The sequence below is a fragment of the Ursus arctos genome, unplaced genomic scaffold, assembly GCF_023065955.2.
Source record: "Ursus arctos isolate Adak ecotype North America unplaced genomic scaffold, UrsArc2.0 scaffold_21, whole genome shotgun sequence".
NCBI classification, from domain to species: domain Eukaryota; kingdom Metazoa; phylum Chordata; class Mammalia; order Carnivora; family Ursidae; genus Ursus; species Ursus arctos.
The window spans coordinates 30,029,604-30,043,701 of record NW_026622886.1 but is presented as its reverse complement, the minus strand read 5'-3'; the positions used below and the strand labels follow the sequence as shown (position 1 = coordinate 30,043,701).

The 14,098-nt window shown below is 34.8% G+C and overlaps 1 protein-coding gene across 2 annotated transcripts in view; it reads right to left on the bottom strand.

The window, feature by feature from the left end:
• Nucleotides 1-14,098, bottom strand: part of PPFIA2 (PTPRF interacting protein alpha 2) — a 465,096-nt gene that overhangs the window by 13,736 nt on the left and 437,262 nt on the right. For both annotated transcript variants that reach the window (XM_026499958.4, XM_044384552.3), the window contains exons 23-26: nucleotides 8,266-8,328; nucleotides 6,759-6,788; nucleotides 4,925-5,118; nucleotides 512-609 (exon numbers count right to left, since the gene is read on the bottom strand). In XM_026499958.4, coding sequence (XP_026355743.1) covers nucleotides 512-609; nucleotides 4,925-5,118; nucleotides 6,759-6,788; nucleotides 8,266-8,328 — 385 coding nt within the window. The remainder of the gene's footprint in view (nucleotides 1-511; nucleotides 610-4,924; nucleotides 5,119-6,758; nucleotides 6,789-8,265; nucleotides 8,329-14,098) is intronic.

The following is a 14,098-nucleotide window of genomic DNA, read 5'->3' as shown; positions in this document are numbered from 1 at the left end:
CTATAACTATAATACAAAAATAAAATTTCTAAGCATTGAAATAAAATTCAAATGATATAGATGAACTGCTATAAATAAATTATATACCATGTTTCTCTGAATCAAATGAGAATGTTCTATTAAAAGTTTGACAAAAATATCTACACAGAGGTATCTTTAGAACAAACAGAATGTATAATTAAGTTCAGAGGAATAAATCTCAATTTATTCATTTGTTCATGATCATTTGTTCATGATTCATTTGTTCATAAGAGGTCAATGCAATTTTTAAAAAATCAAGAATATGTCCTAGATGGGATAGTCACCTTATAAAGTGATATTCTTTTTACGTTTATGTTTAATGTTCATAAAAGTAGCGAAAAAGAAATAATGATGACACTCTTCTAAACAGTGGCATAAATAGTTATGTTACTTAGTGACCTTGTAACATACAGAGCATTTGCGGTTCATAAAAGTGAAAGCTAAAAACCCCAGAAAAAAAGGCATTTGATATGAAAGAAAGACATATTACCTTTTATTTCATGTTGGCTTGCTTCCCGTCTTCTTTCTAGTTCTTTTCTGTCATAATTCAACCTCTTTAAGCACATAATTCCATACTGTAAACTTGTTCTGTTATTTTTTTAAAAAAAGAAGAAAACACACTGAATTTACTCAGCAGATAATAAATGTTCTTTGATTAACCATAGTCATCATTATGTACTACTTCTTAGGGCAATGAAATAACAGATTACATTTGTAATTAAATCCTTTAGTACTGGTGGGAAATAAACTACAGTTATTTCAAGTACACAATGTTTCTAAAGAGCAAAAATATTAATTTCAAAATAAGAAAACCGTAACTTGAAAATAAGTATGGATTATGTTGTTCATCCATATGTGCTTGTCTTCCATTAAGCTATTTTGACATTATTTGCAGACAAATGAACACTTTACTCACTTGGAAAGAATTTAAAGCCACTATTATGATGAAAAGAAGGAATTTATAAAAAATGAATACTTTCTTCTTAAGCTGATGAGAAAAATAATATATAAACATGAGTAAGTTAAAATAAGATAGAGAACCACATACCAAAATGAACAGCCACCACCTCTCAGTCATAGAGTATGTGAAAGAAACAAGTCAGCAGATAAGAAACTCTGCGTGGAAAGGATATTGTGGAAGAGCAGAAAACTGACTGATCCTTAAAGGTCAGGTGGCAGAGAAAGGGTTATTAAAGAAGATGGAGTACCATGAACACAGGACTGCCAATGAAATTTTAAAAGTGTGGTGATAGTGAGACCTACTGTACGGAGTTGGAAATCCATGCCAGGAAGTAGGGAGGAGTAAGATTACATATGGAGAATGCGGTAACATTAAGGAAAGCCTGCATGCAGCGTAAGCGTGGAGTACACCCAGGTGACACAGACCTATTTGGATGGTTTTCACAAGGAAAAGAATTGATCATAAACGGTTCCGGCGTAAGAAGACTAACCCGTCAGGAAAATCAGAGACAGGAAGAATAGGTTAACCTAAGGGTAGGGGAATCAACTAAGGGGCCAATGCTGTGAAAATAAAGGGCACAAAAAGGACAACTGCCATGAGCATAAAAAGAAAATCTAGAAACAAGAGATGTTCAGAGAGAAGAGAGAAGACGTGGTGATATTAGATATAAAAGATGTGAAAGAGTACAATAGGAAAAAATAATTTCTAGGCTTCAAGAGTAAAGAGCATTGTTACTAGTGATTTCTTGTTTAGAAATACACACAAATTTAGACACACACTGGCCAAGTTACACCCAAGCATTGGATACATTTCTAAGCCTTGCATTTTAATAAGGACAAGGCTGAGTTAAAATATTTTAGAATCAAAGGAACTGGAAAAGAAATCAAAGTGGTATGGGCTGAACTATGTTCCCTCAAATTCAAATGTTCAAAACCCTTAGTATTTCAGAATATGACTATATTTGAAGATAGGGTTTTTAAAACGTTAATTAAATTAAAATATAGCCCTTAGGGTGGATACTATTCCAGTCTCACCGGTAGGTGTCCTCATAAGAAGAGGAAATTTGGGGGCACCTGGTGGGTTTGGTCAGAGGAGCATGCGACTCTTGATCTTGGGGTCGTGAGTTTGAGCCCCACGTTCGGTGTAGAGATGACTTAAAATAAATAAATAAAGAAAAAAAAAAGAAGAGGAAATTTGGATATGCAGAGAAACAAGGAAAGTGCACACACAGAGGAAAGACCATTAAGAACTTAACAAGAAGGCAGCCATCTGCAAGCCAAGAAGAAACGAATCACGCTGACACCTTGATCCTGGACTTCTAGATTCCAGAACTGCGAGCAAATCAATTTCTGTTGTTTAATCCACCCAGTCTGTGGTATTTTGTTATGGCAGGCCCAGCAAACTAATGTAGTGGAAAAACAGGCAATACTGATGTAATACCAGTCATCGACATTAGGCAGCTTGAGGTTAAACCAATGGCTCTTGGCTCATTTCTGCCAAGTTTTTATAGGTAATATAAAATTGTACTACAAGGAGGATATATATTATTACAACAATGTCTATAAGATGGGAAATTGGGACATAAATACAGTAGGATACACTATGCAGTCAGTACTACCTGTTTTAAGTCAAAACTAAGCACAGCATGAAGATGAAGCTTGTGTATTTCCCAGAACCAAGAGAACCCCACTGTTTCAGTAATTTTTATTAAAAAAAAAACTTGATCATTGTAATAATCATTTTTACTATAATGTACAACAATTAAAAGTCAATCTACTGAAGAATGGGAAACAGGAACAAATATGTCATCAAAGATTCTAGTATTAGAAAATCTAATACAACCACACAAAATTTGAGTTCAATGACAGGGAACTCACTGCCTAATAATGTGTATACTATAGGGTAACTGAGAGTCACACAAAGCTGTTCTTTCTATTGAACAGAAATCATTCACCCTACCATCTACACTTATCTGAACTAGAAAAGTACATGTTCAACTGAGCAAATATTATTCTTCCATCATGTAATAATATCAAAACACAGGAAAACATCTGAAGTCTACCCTTATCCAAGCTAAGTGTCTTTAATTTTTTCAACTTTTCAGGGTGCCTTGGTGGCTCAGTCAGTTGAGCGTCCGACTCCTGGTTTCAGCTAGGGCCATGGTCTCAGGATCACGGAATCGAGCCCTGCATCCAGCTCCATGCTGGGAGTCAAGCCTGCTTAAGATTCTCTCTCCCTCTCCCTCTGCCCACCCCCCAACCCTCCGCTTACACAGGCACTCACTTGCTCTCTCTCTCTCTCCCTCAAAATAAAAAATAAATAAAATAAAATAAATTTTTAAAAAATTAATTCAACTTTTCCACCAGGCTCTTACCACTTTATCAATAACAATTTAATGCCCATAAATTAATACAGTTTCTTATTGTCGTCTCACCATATGGCAGGACTTCTACTGAGTTCGACAATAAACACAATCTAAATACGCCCTGTGAAGCCATTAACCAAAACTGAGATTTTTGTGCCAAGTATAAATCATCTTTTTCACTTGATCTACTTTTAAATCATGGATTCCCATTCAACATTTTAATGGTTTTAAAAAACTATATCATATTTATCTCTACTAAATTTAATCCAACAGTGTCAACAACTGTATTAAGATTCAAAACATCTCCATAAGTTTAATTGAAGAGCTCCAATTATTATCTCTTTATCCTAACTATATGTCATCAACATATCTGATTTTTTATACCATTTTCATTCCAGTCGCTAATTAAATGTTGGACAGGATGTGAACAAATAGGGTTTTGCAAGCCAAAATCATCTAGATTTATATTTATTAATTTATCATAATAAACTATATATGAAACCATAGAAACAAACTCAACTACAGAGAACAAACTGAGGGTTGATGGAGAGAGTTGGGTGGGGGATGGGAAATGGGTGATGGGTATTAAGGAGGGCACTTTTTGTTTTGAACGTTAGGTGTTGTATGTTAAGTGATGAACCATAAATTCTCCTGAAACTAATATCATGCTATATGCTAACTAACTGGAATTTCAATAAAAATTTGAGGAGCACCTGGGTGGCTCAGTCAGTTAGGCATCTGCCTTTGGCTCAGGTCATGATCCATGGTCCTGTAATTGAGCCCTCTCCCTGCTCAGCAGGGAGTCTGCTTCTCCCTCTCTCTCTGCTCCTACCCCCTGCTTGGTGTGCTCTCTCTCTCTCTCTCAAATAAATAAATAAATCTTAAAAAAATAATAATAAATTGAAGCAAACAAAACATAATCCAACTGACAAGTTCTCACATAACCTACAAAGATAGCAGCATGACATTTATGACATGGTATGATAACAAGCTTCTTCCCCCTACATAGTAAACAACTTGAAAAAAGAGTTTGCATCTTATTCATGTGTCCTTATGGCTGTCTCATAATCCATTCAGTATTTTTTCCTGAAAATTAATGCACAAACAAAAATATTGAAAGTTTTATATGAAAACAAAAAAAAACCCAAACATTTTCTTCAGAGAAGAATTCCTTCTCAAATTTTTTCTAGTACGTACCTAAATTATATAATTTATAACCATATGTATATTTATAGAGTAGAAACGGACAATTCTATTCTTAACAAATAATTTCCTAATATCAAAACATACACAGATACAAATCACAAACACAGAACTTCCTAAAGATACAGAAAAAAAAAAAGATTCACACTGCATGAGAATTTTGTACAAGTGTGGTTCCATAAACTTTGAGCTCATAATATGTATATAGCTCTACATTAGATAGTTCCTGAGATTTGCTGCATGAAAATATCTGCCAAGTATATGCACACAGACATTTTGAATAGAATGATTCTCTATTTCCTAGACGTTTTTTGTTCTAGTAATATGTATATTATTTATTGTTTCATTTTAATTACTATTTGAAAAAAACTTACCGATGAAAACTATCCACCATTTTTAAATGGACACGGAGATCTTTTTTTGTTAGGTGATCTAACATTCTTGCATCTACCAAGCATTCCATAAAATAACTTCTGTATTGAGGTAACCCCAGGCTGGGAAGCCATTCATTTCCAATCCATTCATGGTTCATATCTCCATAAGCCAGAGTCTGTAGAAAAACCGGACACTAGAATTGTTTTATAGCAGTCAAGTTTCTTAGCCAATAAAATGAGATGGTAATAGGAGGATATTGCTGCATATTATTATAACTGACATTTAATTACTATGATATGGGAAAAAAGCAGACATAATACCTAGCCTTTAAGTATTTGATCTATTTGACAAAATGGAACTCTGGGTACATGTATCATGGTACCTGCTTACAGAAAACGATTGTGTTTGTTTTGTATTCCCAAAAGAAATTGCATTCTATACAAATGTGCATTTTTAAATTAAAAATAGGATTAATGGCATAATATAAATGTTGAGCTTAAAGATTCTTTGTAAGTTTATTTAATTTAATTGATTTTTATCTGTCAGCTAATACTCCACCTTTTTCTTCTCCTCGATGCTAGTACCACCACTGATATGGTATAATGGCAAATCTCAATGTGAAAACAGAAACCTTGGTAAACAAATAGAGAAAGGAGCAACAAGGCTAGAGAGACCAAATGATGAAGCTTTGTGTCAACACCGTTGTTATCTAGTGAATCATGCAGACAATGGTCCATAAAGGTCATTGGAAAGAATCAGTCTCTTTTAGAAATCAATCCGTATACACTCTGTATTTAAGAAGCAGGGTATAAAAAAACATATAATAATAAAACATAATAAATAAAAATATAATAATAATAAATTATTATAAAATAATAATAATATAATATAATAAAACAAAACAAAACACAAAGAACTGAGCTATTTAATAAAACATCTAACCAAACATTGTTCCTGACAGCCAAAATGAACACCAAAGTCAACCATCACCTCTAAACCAACTGTTAAAAAGGACTGTTACTATGTACTAATTTTACCATATCTTTTATTCAGTTCTTTATGATACAACAAGTTCACAATTGTAATTATAACATGTATTTCTAATGAAAGTCTCAGGTGCTCCCCTTCTTTTGTGTGTTCTTAAAAAGGATGAAATTCTTACCAAATCAAAATCAAATACCACCCTAATTTACTGAATGTTTCAGTACAGGTCCTATTAATAACTACCAAAAATTTTCCTTACAGTCAAAGGTTTTGAATCAGATGCGCAATCTCGCACATTAATTCTTTAGGCTGTTATGTCATGTGGAAATGGCTGAAAAATGTGCCGCTTCCTTGCAAACACACATGCTTGTTCAAAGTACAGATGCCTGTCTCATATCGCCATCTCAATGAACGGAAGTGACTTTGGACCTTCAGTCTCAGGGCTGACACACGGCCTTCAATCCCAGGCCGCCCACGCTTTCCATTATACTTTAAAGCATATGTTTCATAAGGTTTTTTTTTAACACCCCCTTTTATATCCAACTGGAATGATTCCTGATTAAATATATTCCGGGGCGATTTCAGAGAAATTTAAGTTACAGTTCATTCTTTTGAAAAAGAAAGAAAATTTCCCTTTGAAAGAGGCCAGATATGAAATGATATTCATTTACTTTGCAAAATATGGTGATTTAAAAGACATATATAGTATTAAACATAACAAATTCAAATATACGTATTAGCCTAATCCTAAACTAAGTGAAGATTTATAATATGGCATATGACAGTTTCTTACTTTATATCCTCACAGCATACGAAATGATATTATTTTAGAGCATATGAATTTCCTACCTGGGCCCAGCTTCCTTCCTCAGATTCTTTCTGTGTTAGCAGCAGGGAATGATTAATAAAGCAGATAAATATAAATTAATCTCAAATGAAGACAGTAAAATTATTCTAGCAGAAGCAAAACTGTTTGTTACTGAAAATGTTAATTATGACTTAAGTACATAAATATACTGATCCTTATTCAAACCCACAGTAATAATTTAGCAGTTCAAGGGCAACCACATAGTTTCTAGTTAATTCCAATTAAACATACACACATATGACACATGGACTTTTCATGATACATTTGATCTGGTTATTCCAAACCTTTTTTTTAATTCTTAAAAGTATGTAGTTTTCCAAATGTAATGCGCTATAGTAAAATTTTCTGATTATGTATACACAAATGTACAATACACATAAATGTATACATACATACACACACATATAATGAAGAAATCTAACATAAAGTAAATTAATGAAGTATAAAAGTAATGGTTTCCCTTTAACAAAGCTTTGTGGTAATCAAATAGATTTCAGCAATGGTCAAAAGTAAACAAGAGTAAAACCAAACCCAACAAACTGAACTAGAAATACAGTTAGAAAGTGACACTGGCATTTTTATCCTTCATAAACTAGATAATCAATTTTTCACATATGGATACAACCAAAAGGACATTAAATTAAAAGAAGCTGCTAAGAATAAAATGTATGACATGCCCAACTTTGTTACTTTAAATAAAAAAATGACAATTTGTAATATTATATTTTTAAAAGCTTACAAATATCATCAAAGTCACTAAAAATATCTTTAAGCCTGTGCTTTGAATATCAAATGAACAGAATTTTTTTTGGGGGGTGGAGTTTTAAGTTCTGTATTGGTTAATTACAAGAAACTAAACGATTATATTAAATATGAGTCTTTGGGGCACCTGGGTGGCTCAGTTGGTTAAGCATCGGACTCTTGACTTCGGCTCAGGTCACAATCTCAGGGTGGTGAGACTGAGGCCCGCATTGGGCGCCGTGGTCAGTGGGGAGTCTGCTGGGGATTCTCTCTCCTCTTCCCCTCCCCTATCCCTCTACCCCTCCCGTCTTTCCTTCTCTCAAATAAATAAATAAATAAATCTTAAAAAGAAAAAAAGAAAAAAAGGAGTGTTCCATCTGAACTTTTCTATTACAAGTTTAATTGGGCTTGATAACATGTATTACCTGTGAATACACCCAATACTAAGTGATATGTTACTGAGAATTCCCAGTGTTGCAAAATGGATAAACAGGCCTTTTAAAATTCTTGATTATTGTCCGCATATTACAAACTCTTACGAATTAACCACATTATGACCATCTAGCCCCGCTTCATTTAATAATGTCCAAGTGCAGTAAAATAAAACCTTAACGAAAAATGTTAGTTCTCATGCATATCACTATGTAAACATACCCATTACTCTGACCTGTCATACACAAAATAGCTTTTTCATCCCAATAGCAGCCAAATGACTTTTCTTCGTGTTCAACAAAGCCTTAGACTAACCGTTTTTGCTGGAGCGGCCAGATTTTCCATTTCTTCGTGGGTCACCCAAACGTTGCCTGAAGGCTAGTGAGGAGGCCCGGGGGAGCAGTGGGATCCACGGGAGGGGAGCAGCGGTAAAGAAGAAAGGCAGCAGTACTGTAAGTTACCAGCACCACAGCAACACGACAGTGCTCTTGCTTCTCCAGCATGCGCAGGAGACACAGCATGGCTGGTTTGCCCAGAGCTCCCTTTTTCTTCTACTTAAAAAGATTAAATAGAAAGAGGCATGCTGTGAAGCTCCTGTGGGATAGATTTAAAATGATGCTCCTGTGATTATTAATCAGGAAAAAGGCTAAACCAAGATTTGCATCTCAAAGGTAGGTAGCTATCGGATCCATTTTTTGTGTGTAATCATAAGGAACTGATTACATTTGATCTGTGGAGGAATGTATTTAGTTTTCTTCAGAAAACAAAGGCACAGGTACTTTGTTGTGCAATTACCAGTATTTCATTCACAAAGTTTTGATTCTTCAATGTCCTTGAAAAGAGAAAATTGGTGGTCAATGCAAAGCGGAAAGCACTAACGTCACCTGTCTGGAAACTAATATCGGCTTTTCCCCAATGATTTCTTCCTTTTATACTTCCATAAGTGTGTAGTTTTCCTATATTCTTATAGAGGAAAAAGAAGGGAAATGCTCTTTTTAATTTAAAGGGTATGTTTTCAACCTTACTAAATGCTGTCAGAAATTACAAAACCTAGGCTTCCCAATTTCTCAAAAGCAGTGTCCTATACCATTATAGAGAAGAACATGATGTAAAAACAAATTTTCCTTTTTTAGCAGGCACTATTCTTTTATAAAGCCTCATTTGCTTTCTAAATAAGATAATCCATGGTATTTGCTCTGTACACTGAATAATGCACAATTTCTAAACCAAAGTCCAGTTAGTAACATACAGATCAGACATATGGTTGATGGGAATGGCCACTGGGAACGACTTTCCATTAAATTCCACCATTTCACTGGGAAATCCTTTGCAAGGCTGTCCAAGTACATCTATTATATATATATATATATATATATATATATATATATATATATATATATATATATAGTAGAGTAACACAGGGGAGTTAAAATAGTGCCCCGCACTGGGCATAGAGCTTACTTTTAAAAAAATCCCAGAGGACGGGCATCATATATGTAAAATTTGTATGTGTAAAATTCTCATTTTCCTATGGTTTTGGAATTTAGAGTATATCTGAATTTTTTCCTAAAAGATAAAACTATGTGCACCTATAAACGTATTTCGAATACTGGAGTCATGTATGTTATTAAGAGCCCTTCCCCTGTACTCCAGCTTTTGGGAATGGTGCTCCATATAAACAGGCAGAGGCATGTGAATGTATGCGTCATTAAATCACTTGGAATCAACTGCTTTTATTAACTTTGTGAGGAGTGTACTATACTAAAAAGAACTTAACACTCATGTGTCACATACCCTTTACACCCAGTGACCACAGTGCTTCACCTGAACGGCTGTACTGTTTGTTCGAAGTGAGCTGCAGTGATGGGTCACCTAAAATTCACTTAAGCCAGTCTCATTTTACGACGATTTCTGTAACTTCTATGTTAACTGTGAATCCAAATAATTAAGATCTCCTTCCTTCTCTGAGGAAGTTGACCAGTATTATCTCATAATGGAATTCGTACATGTATAATCCCCTTCAGAGTTTATCTTAAAGTCTATATTGGCCAGTCTATCATCATATTCTGGAATGGGCAAGATGCTGGAAGCCATGGTTTTATCTGTAGCTTTACATGGAAAATAATATATACCCAGGGCACTTTCCTCAAGTATGGCTGGCAAACTTTCCTAAGTTGTATGTCAGTTGTTCTCCTTTGACCTGTAGTTTTACTTGTGAGGAGCACTGTCTGTTCTAGAATCTTGTAAAGTAACTCATGAAATAGCTTCTGCACAACCCAATCATTTAGACATTCGTCGAGGTTTCAACAAGTTGATTTTATAAGCAAGCCCATGTGCTGTAAGTCAATTATGTGGATTTCTTTCTCCTCACCACCAGTTAAAGGTATGGAACTTTCACCTAGGTAAGTCATCAAGGGGAGCTTTAGAGCATAAGCGTTTCAGCCAAGAGTGTATCTGAGAGAGAACAGCTAGAGGGCAAGGCTTTGAGCCACCAAAGGACAGAGGATACTGTGCCTGGGGTCTGAAGATAAAGACTGCAAAAAGTAGCTTGCAAAAGAATAAAGGACAAGGATCACATAATTTGACTGTGGTTCTCTGAGAGCCACTGAAAATTACTTACTTATTCCTTGGCAGTCCATGCTGCAGCCCCCAATATCTGAGCTGGAGAATACATACCTGTGGTCGTGCGTGTGTGTGTGTGTGTGTGTGTGTGTGTGTGGTGTGTGTGATTAATATTCTGAATCTAATAGCTGATTTCTAAAACTTCAACTATCTGGAAATTTACCAAATTATAATGCAGACACTTGAGTTCTAGCAATGCCACTTCTCAGTAACTACCCTCGGACATTTCCTAAACCTCTCTAAGTTTTAGATTCTACATCTGTTAAGTGGGCTAGGAACGTACTTCATACTAGGAAAAAATACTGAAAATTTTAAACTATAATATAATCAATTCTGATACGGTTCCGAGACTAGGATAAGGCAGGTGAGGTGCCAAGGAGACTAAATTTAAGGAAGCACTCACTTTTATGGCTGTGCAAATGCAAGGTCAGCACCTGACAGTACATGCCTCCCTCAGTTTTGAACTTGATGTGCCCCGATTGCCTCACCTTAGTCCAGTCGGAGTAGAGTATGTAGAAGACAGTATTATCAAATGAGAACTGGGAGGAAAATTCCTAAAGGGTGATCAGGATTAAAACACTTACCTAATTAAATCATTCAGGAGAGAGTTACAACATAAAAATAAATATTAAAATTAGTTTAAGGGATAACTCATGAAAATTAATTATAGGAAAATAATCACTTCTCTTGCTGGCAGAAATAGAAAATAAGTAAAGCAGCAAGACCTCAGAATCATCCTAAACCTTACCTACCTGGAAGTAACTTCTGTTACTCCCTAGGTCATTTTGCAGTATTACTCTACTTAATAATTGAGTTACAAAGTAAATAAATTTGACATTTACTTTCACATTCAAAATGGCCCAGATCCACATTTCTCCCCATCTGATTTTATGTTTCTCAATATAAGAAGAGAAATATTTCTCATTATATGAAGACTAGCATTTGCACAATTGCACCTCACTTTATTATGAGGTTACTAATAATGAAAAGGGGGACCAAAGCCGACTGGAAGAATGCTGTAAAAGAGAAGGAAACAGGCAGATGCAGGAAGCAGGAGGGTGTACTTAACAGTAGCATAAACTCTGGGGCAAACCACAAGGCGGTGTGACTTTGTATAGCAGTTTTTTCCATCTATACAACAGATACATATAAAAAAAAGTACCTCTTTCACAGTGCTGTTGGGGGGCTGAGAGTTGTAACATGTGAAGCACTTCTAACAGCGCCTGACACAGGCATCCACTGATGTTGGACAGCACCACAGTTTCATTAGAAATTTACTACAATTTCTTTAGAAACTTTGGTAAGCAATCTCTACTCCAGTAAATCTTCCGTTTCATAAATGCTGTTTCCCATGTATATTGTGCTGACTGATGCCTATTTTAAAGCCTTACGTTTCTGCTCAAATTTGCTGAATTCTATGTTCCCAAACCTATTTTTTTTCTACTGCACTATTTTTTAAGTTAGGCAATTTAAGTAAATATTACATAAAATGAAAATAAGTTTCACTCACGTATGAACACTGAGATGAATAATTTGCAAAGACAGATATAGGCAAATCTTATAAAATGTTATCAATGAGATACAACTTCATCCGAGTCTGGGGAAAAAAACTGTAGATGTCCAGGAGGATCGTGTGCTCAAATAGCTTTCTGAGTATCTCGAAGTTATCACTTTAAAAAGAAACTCAAACTAGAAAAATTAAAGATGTTTTATGGATGAAGTTATAAAAGAAAGATAACGTAGAAATCCAGGCATTGGAATTGTACTCAAAGAAAAGTCCTAAGTGTTTCATCTACATTTGCAAGTGCCCGAACATTTACATATTTTTATTGAAGATAAAATATTTAAAGCATGTACTTATTCTTTATGACATCCCTCTTCAACCAAATATTTCAGTGAGCTGATATCTCCGTCCCTGCCAGCAGCTCCGGAAGAAGAAACAGAAAGCTGGAAAATTAGGGCAGGCCCAAGAAAATAATAAATGTAAATATTAGATTTTCCTTTTGGTGCTCCGGCCCATTGCATGCAGGCAGGAAGGGAGGCAGAATCAGACAGAAGTTCTGTTCGGTTAAACAACAACAACAAAATTAAGCGACCTTGTCTTTTTCTCTTGAGAATTTGGGGAAATAAGCAAGATACACCTGACCGAGGAACCCGAACCCAACCCTAAACACAAAGGAACACTTGTATGGTCTGAACTAGTTACAGTATTCTGGGAGACACGATAACATTTCTTTAAAAAAATACACTGCCTTTTTATTTTTAAAATGTAAATCTTGGGGTGCCTGGGTGGCTCAGTTGGTTAAGCATCCCACTCTTGATTTCGGCTCAGGTTATGATCTCAGGGTCATGAGATCAAGCCCTGCATCAGGCCCCACACTGGGCATGGAGCCTGTTTAAGATTCTCTCTCTCTCTCTCTCCTTCTGCCCCTAACCCTCTCTAAAAATAAAAATAAAGTAAATAAACAAAATAAAATGTGAATCCTAATATATAATTTTAGGTGATGACTTTAAGATGTTTTAGTCTTCACTTTATATGGTGGATTCATTACTAGAAATTTATAAGCAAAGCAAATCATATTTAAAATGTATTAGAAATGGGGGCGCCTGGGTGGCACAGCGGTTAAGCAACTGCCTTCAGCTCAGGGCGTGATCCCGGCGTTATGGGATTGAGCCCCACATCAGGCTCCTCCGCTATGAGCCTGCTTCTTCCTCTCCCACTCTCCCTGCTTGTGTTCCCTCTCTCGCTGGCTGTCTCTATCTCTGTCAAATAAATAAATAAATCTTAAAAAAAATGTATTAGAAATGAATAAATATTTCCATGTGGTGGAGTAAAAGGAAGAAAAAGTATTCAGTAGATAATTTTTAAAACAAGTAGATACAACTTATCTTTTATGTAACTTGCATCAATACTTGGTAAAGGGTATATATCCTCTCTGAATAAAGAATTTTTACACATTAGTAAAAAGAGGAATATTCCTGTATCCTTTAGAAAAATGGAAAAGATTACTAATAGGTAATTCATTTAAATACTAAATCAATATGCATATGAAAAAATTTTAACTTTAGTAGTAATTTTAAAAATATAAATTTAACCAACAATGTTAACAAAAGGATGTGGAAAAGGCTACACAATATAATTTAGTGATTAAGACTTAAAAGTAATAAGAATATAAATGCCCTATACATAAATATTGCTATGGAAACAGGTTATGCAACAATATTACTATGGTATTGTGAATACAATGAAAATTGTTAAAAAAGCAAATGTCCAATATTAGGGACTTGGTTAAATACATTACGGTATTTCCATGAAGGAGTTATGCAGCAATTAAACATGATATTACAATTGCATATTTAATGAAATGAGGAAAATGTTCATGCTATACTACTAAGTTTTAAAAGAAAAATATAAAATATGTGATGTGAAATAATTCGTTGTTAGAAAAAGATAAAGGAAACAGACTGCAAAGCTTATTCAAAAGTTAATATTGAACAAAATTATTTTTAAAAATTAATTAATAAT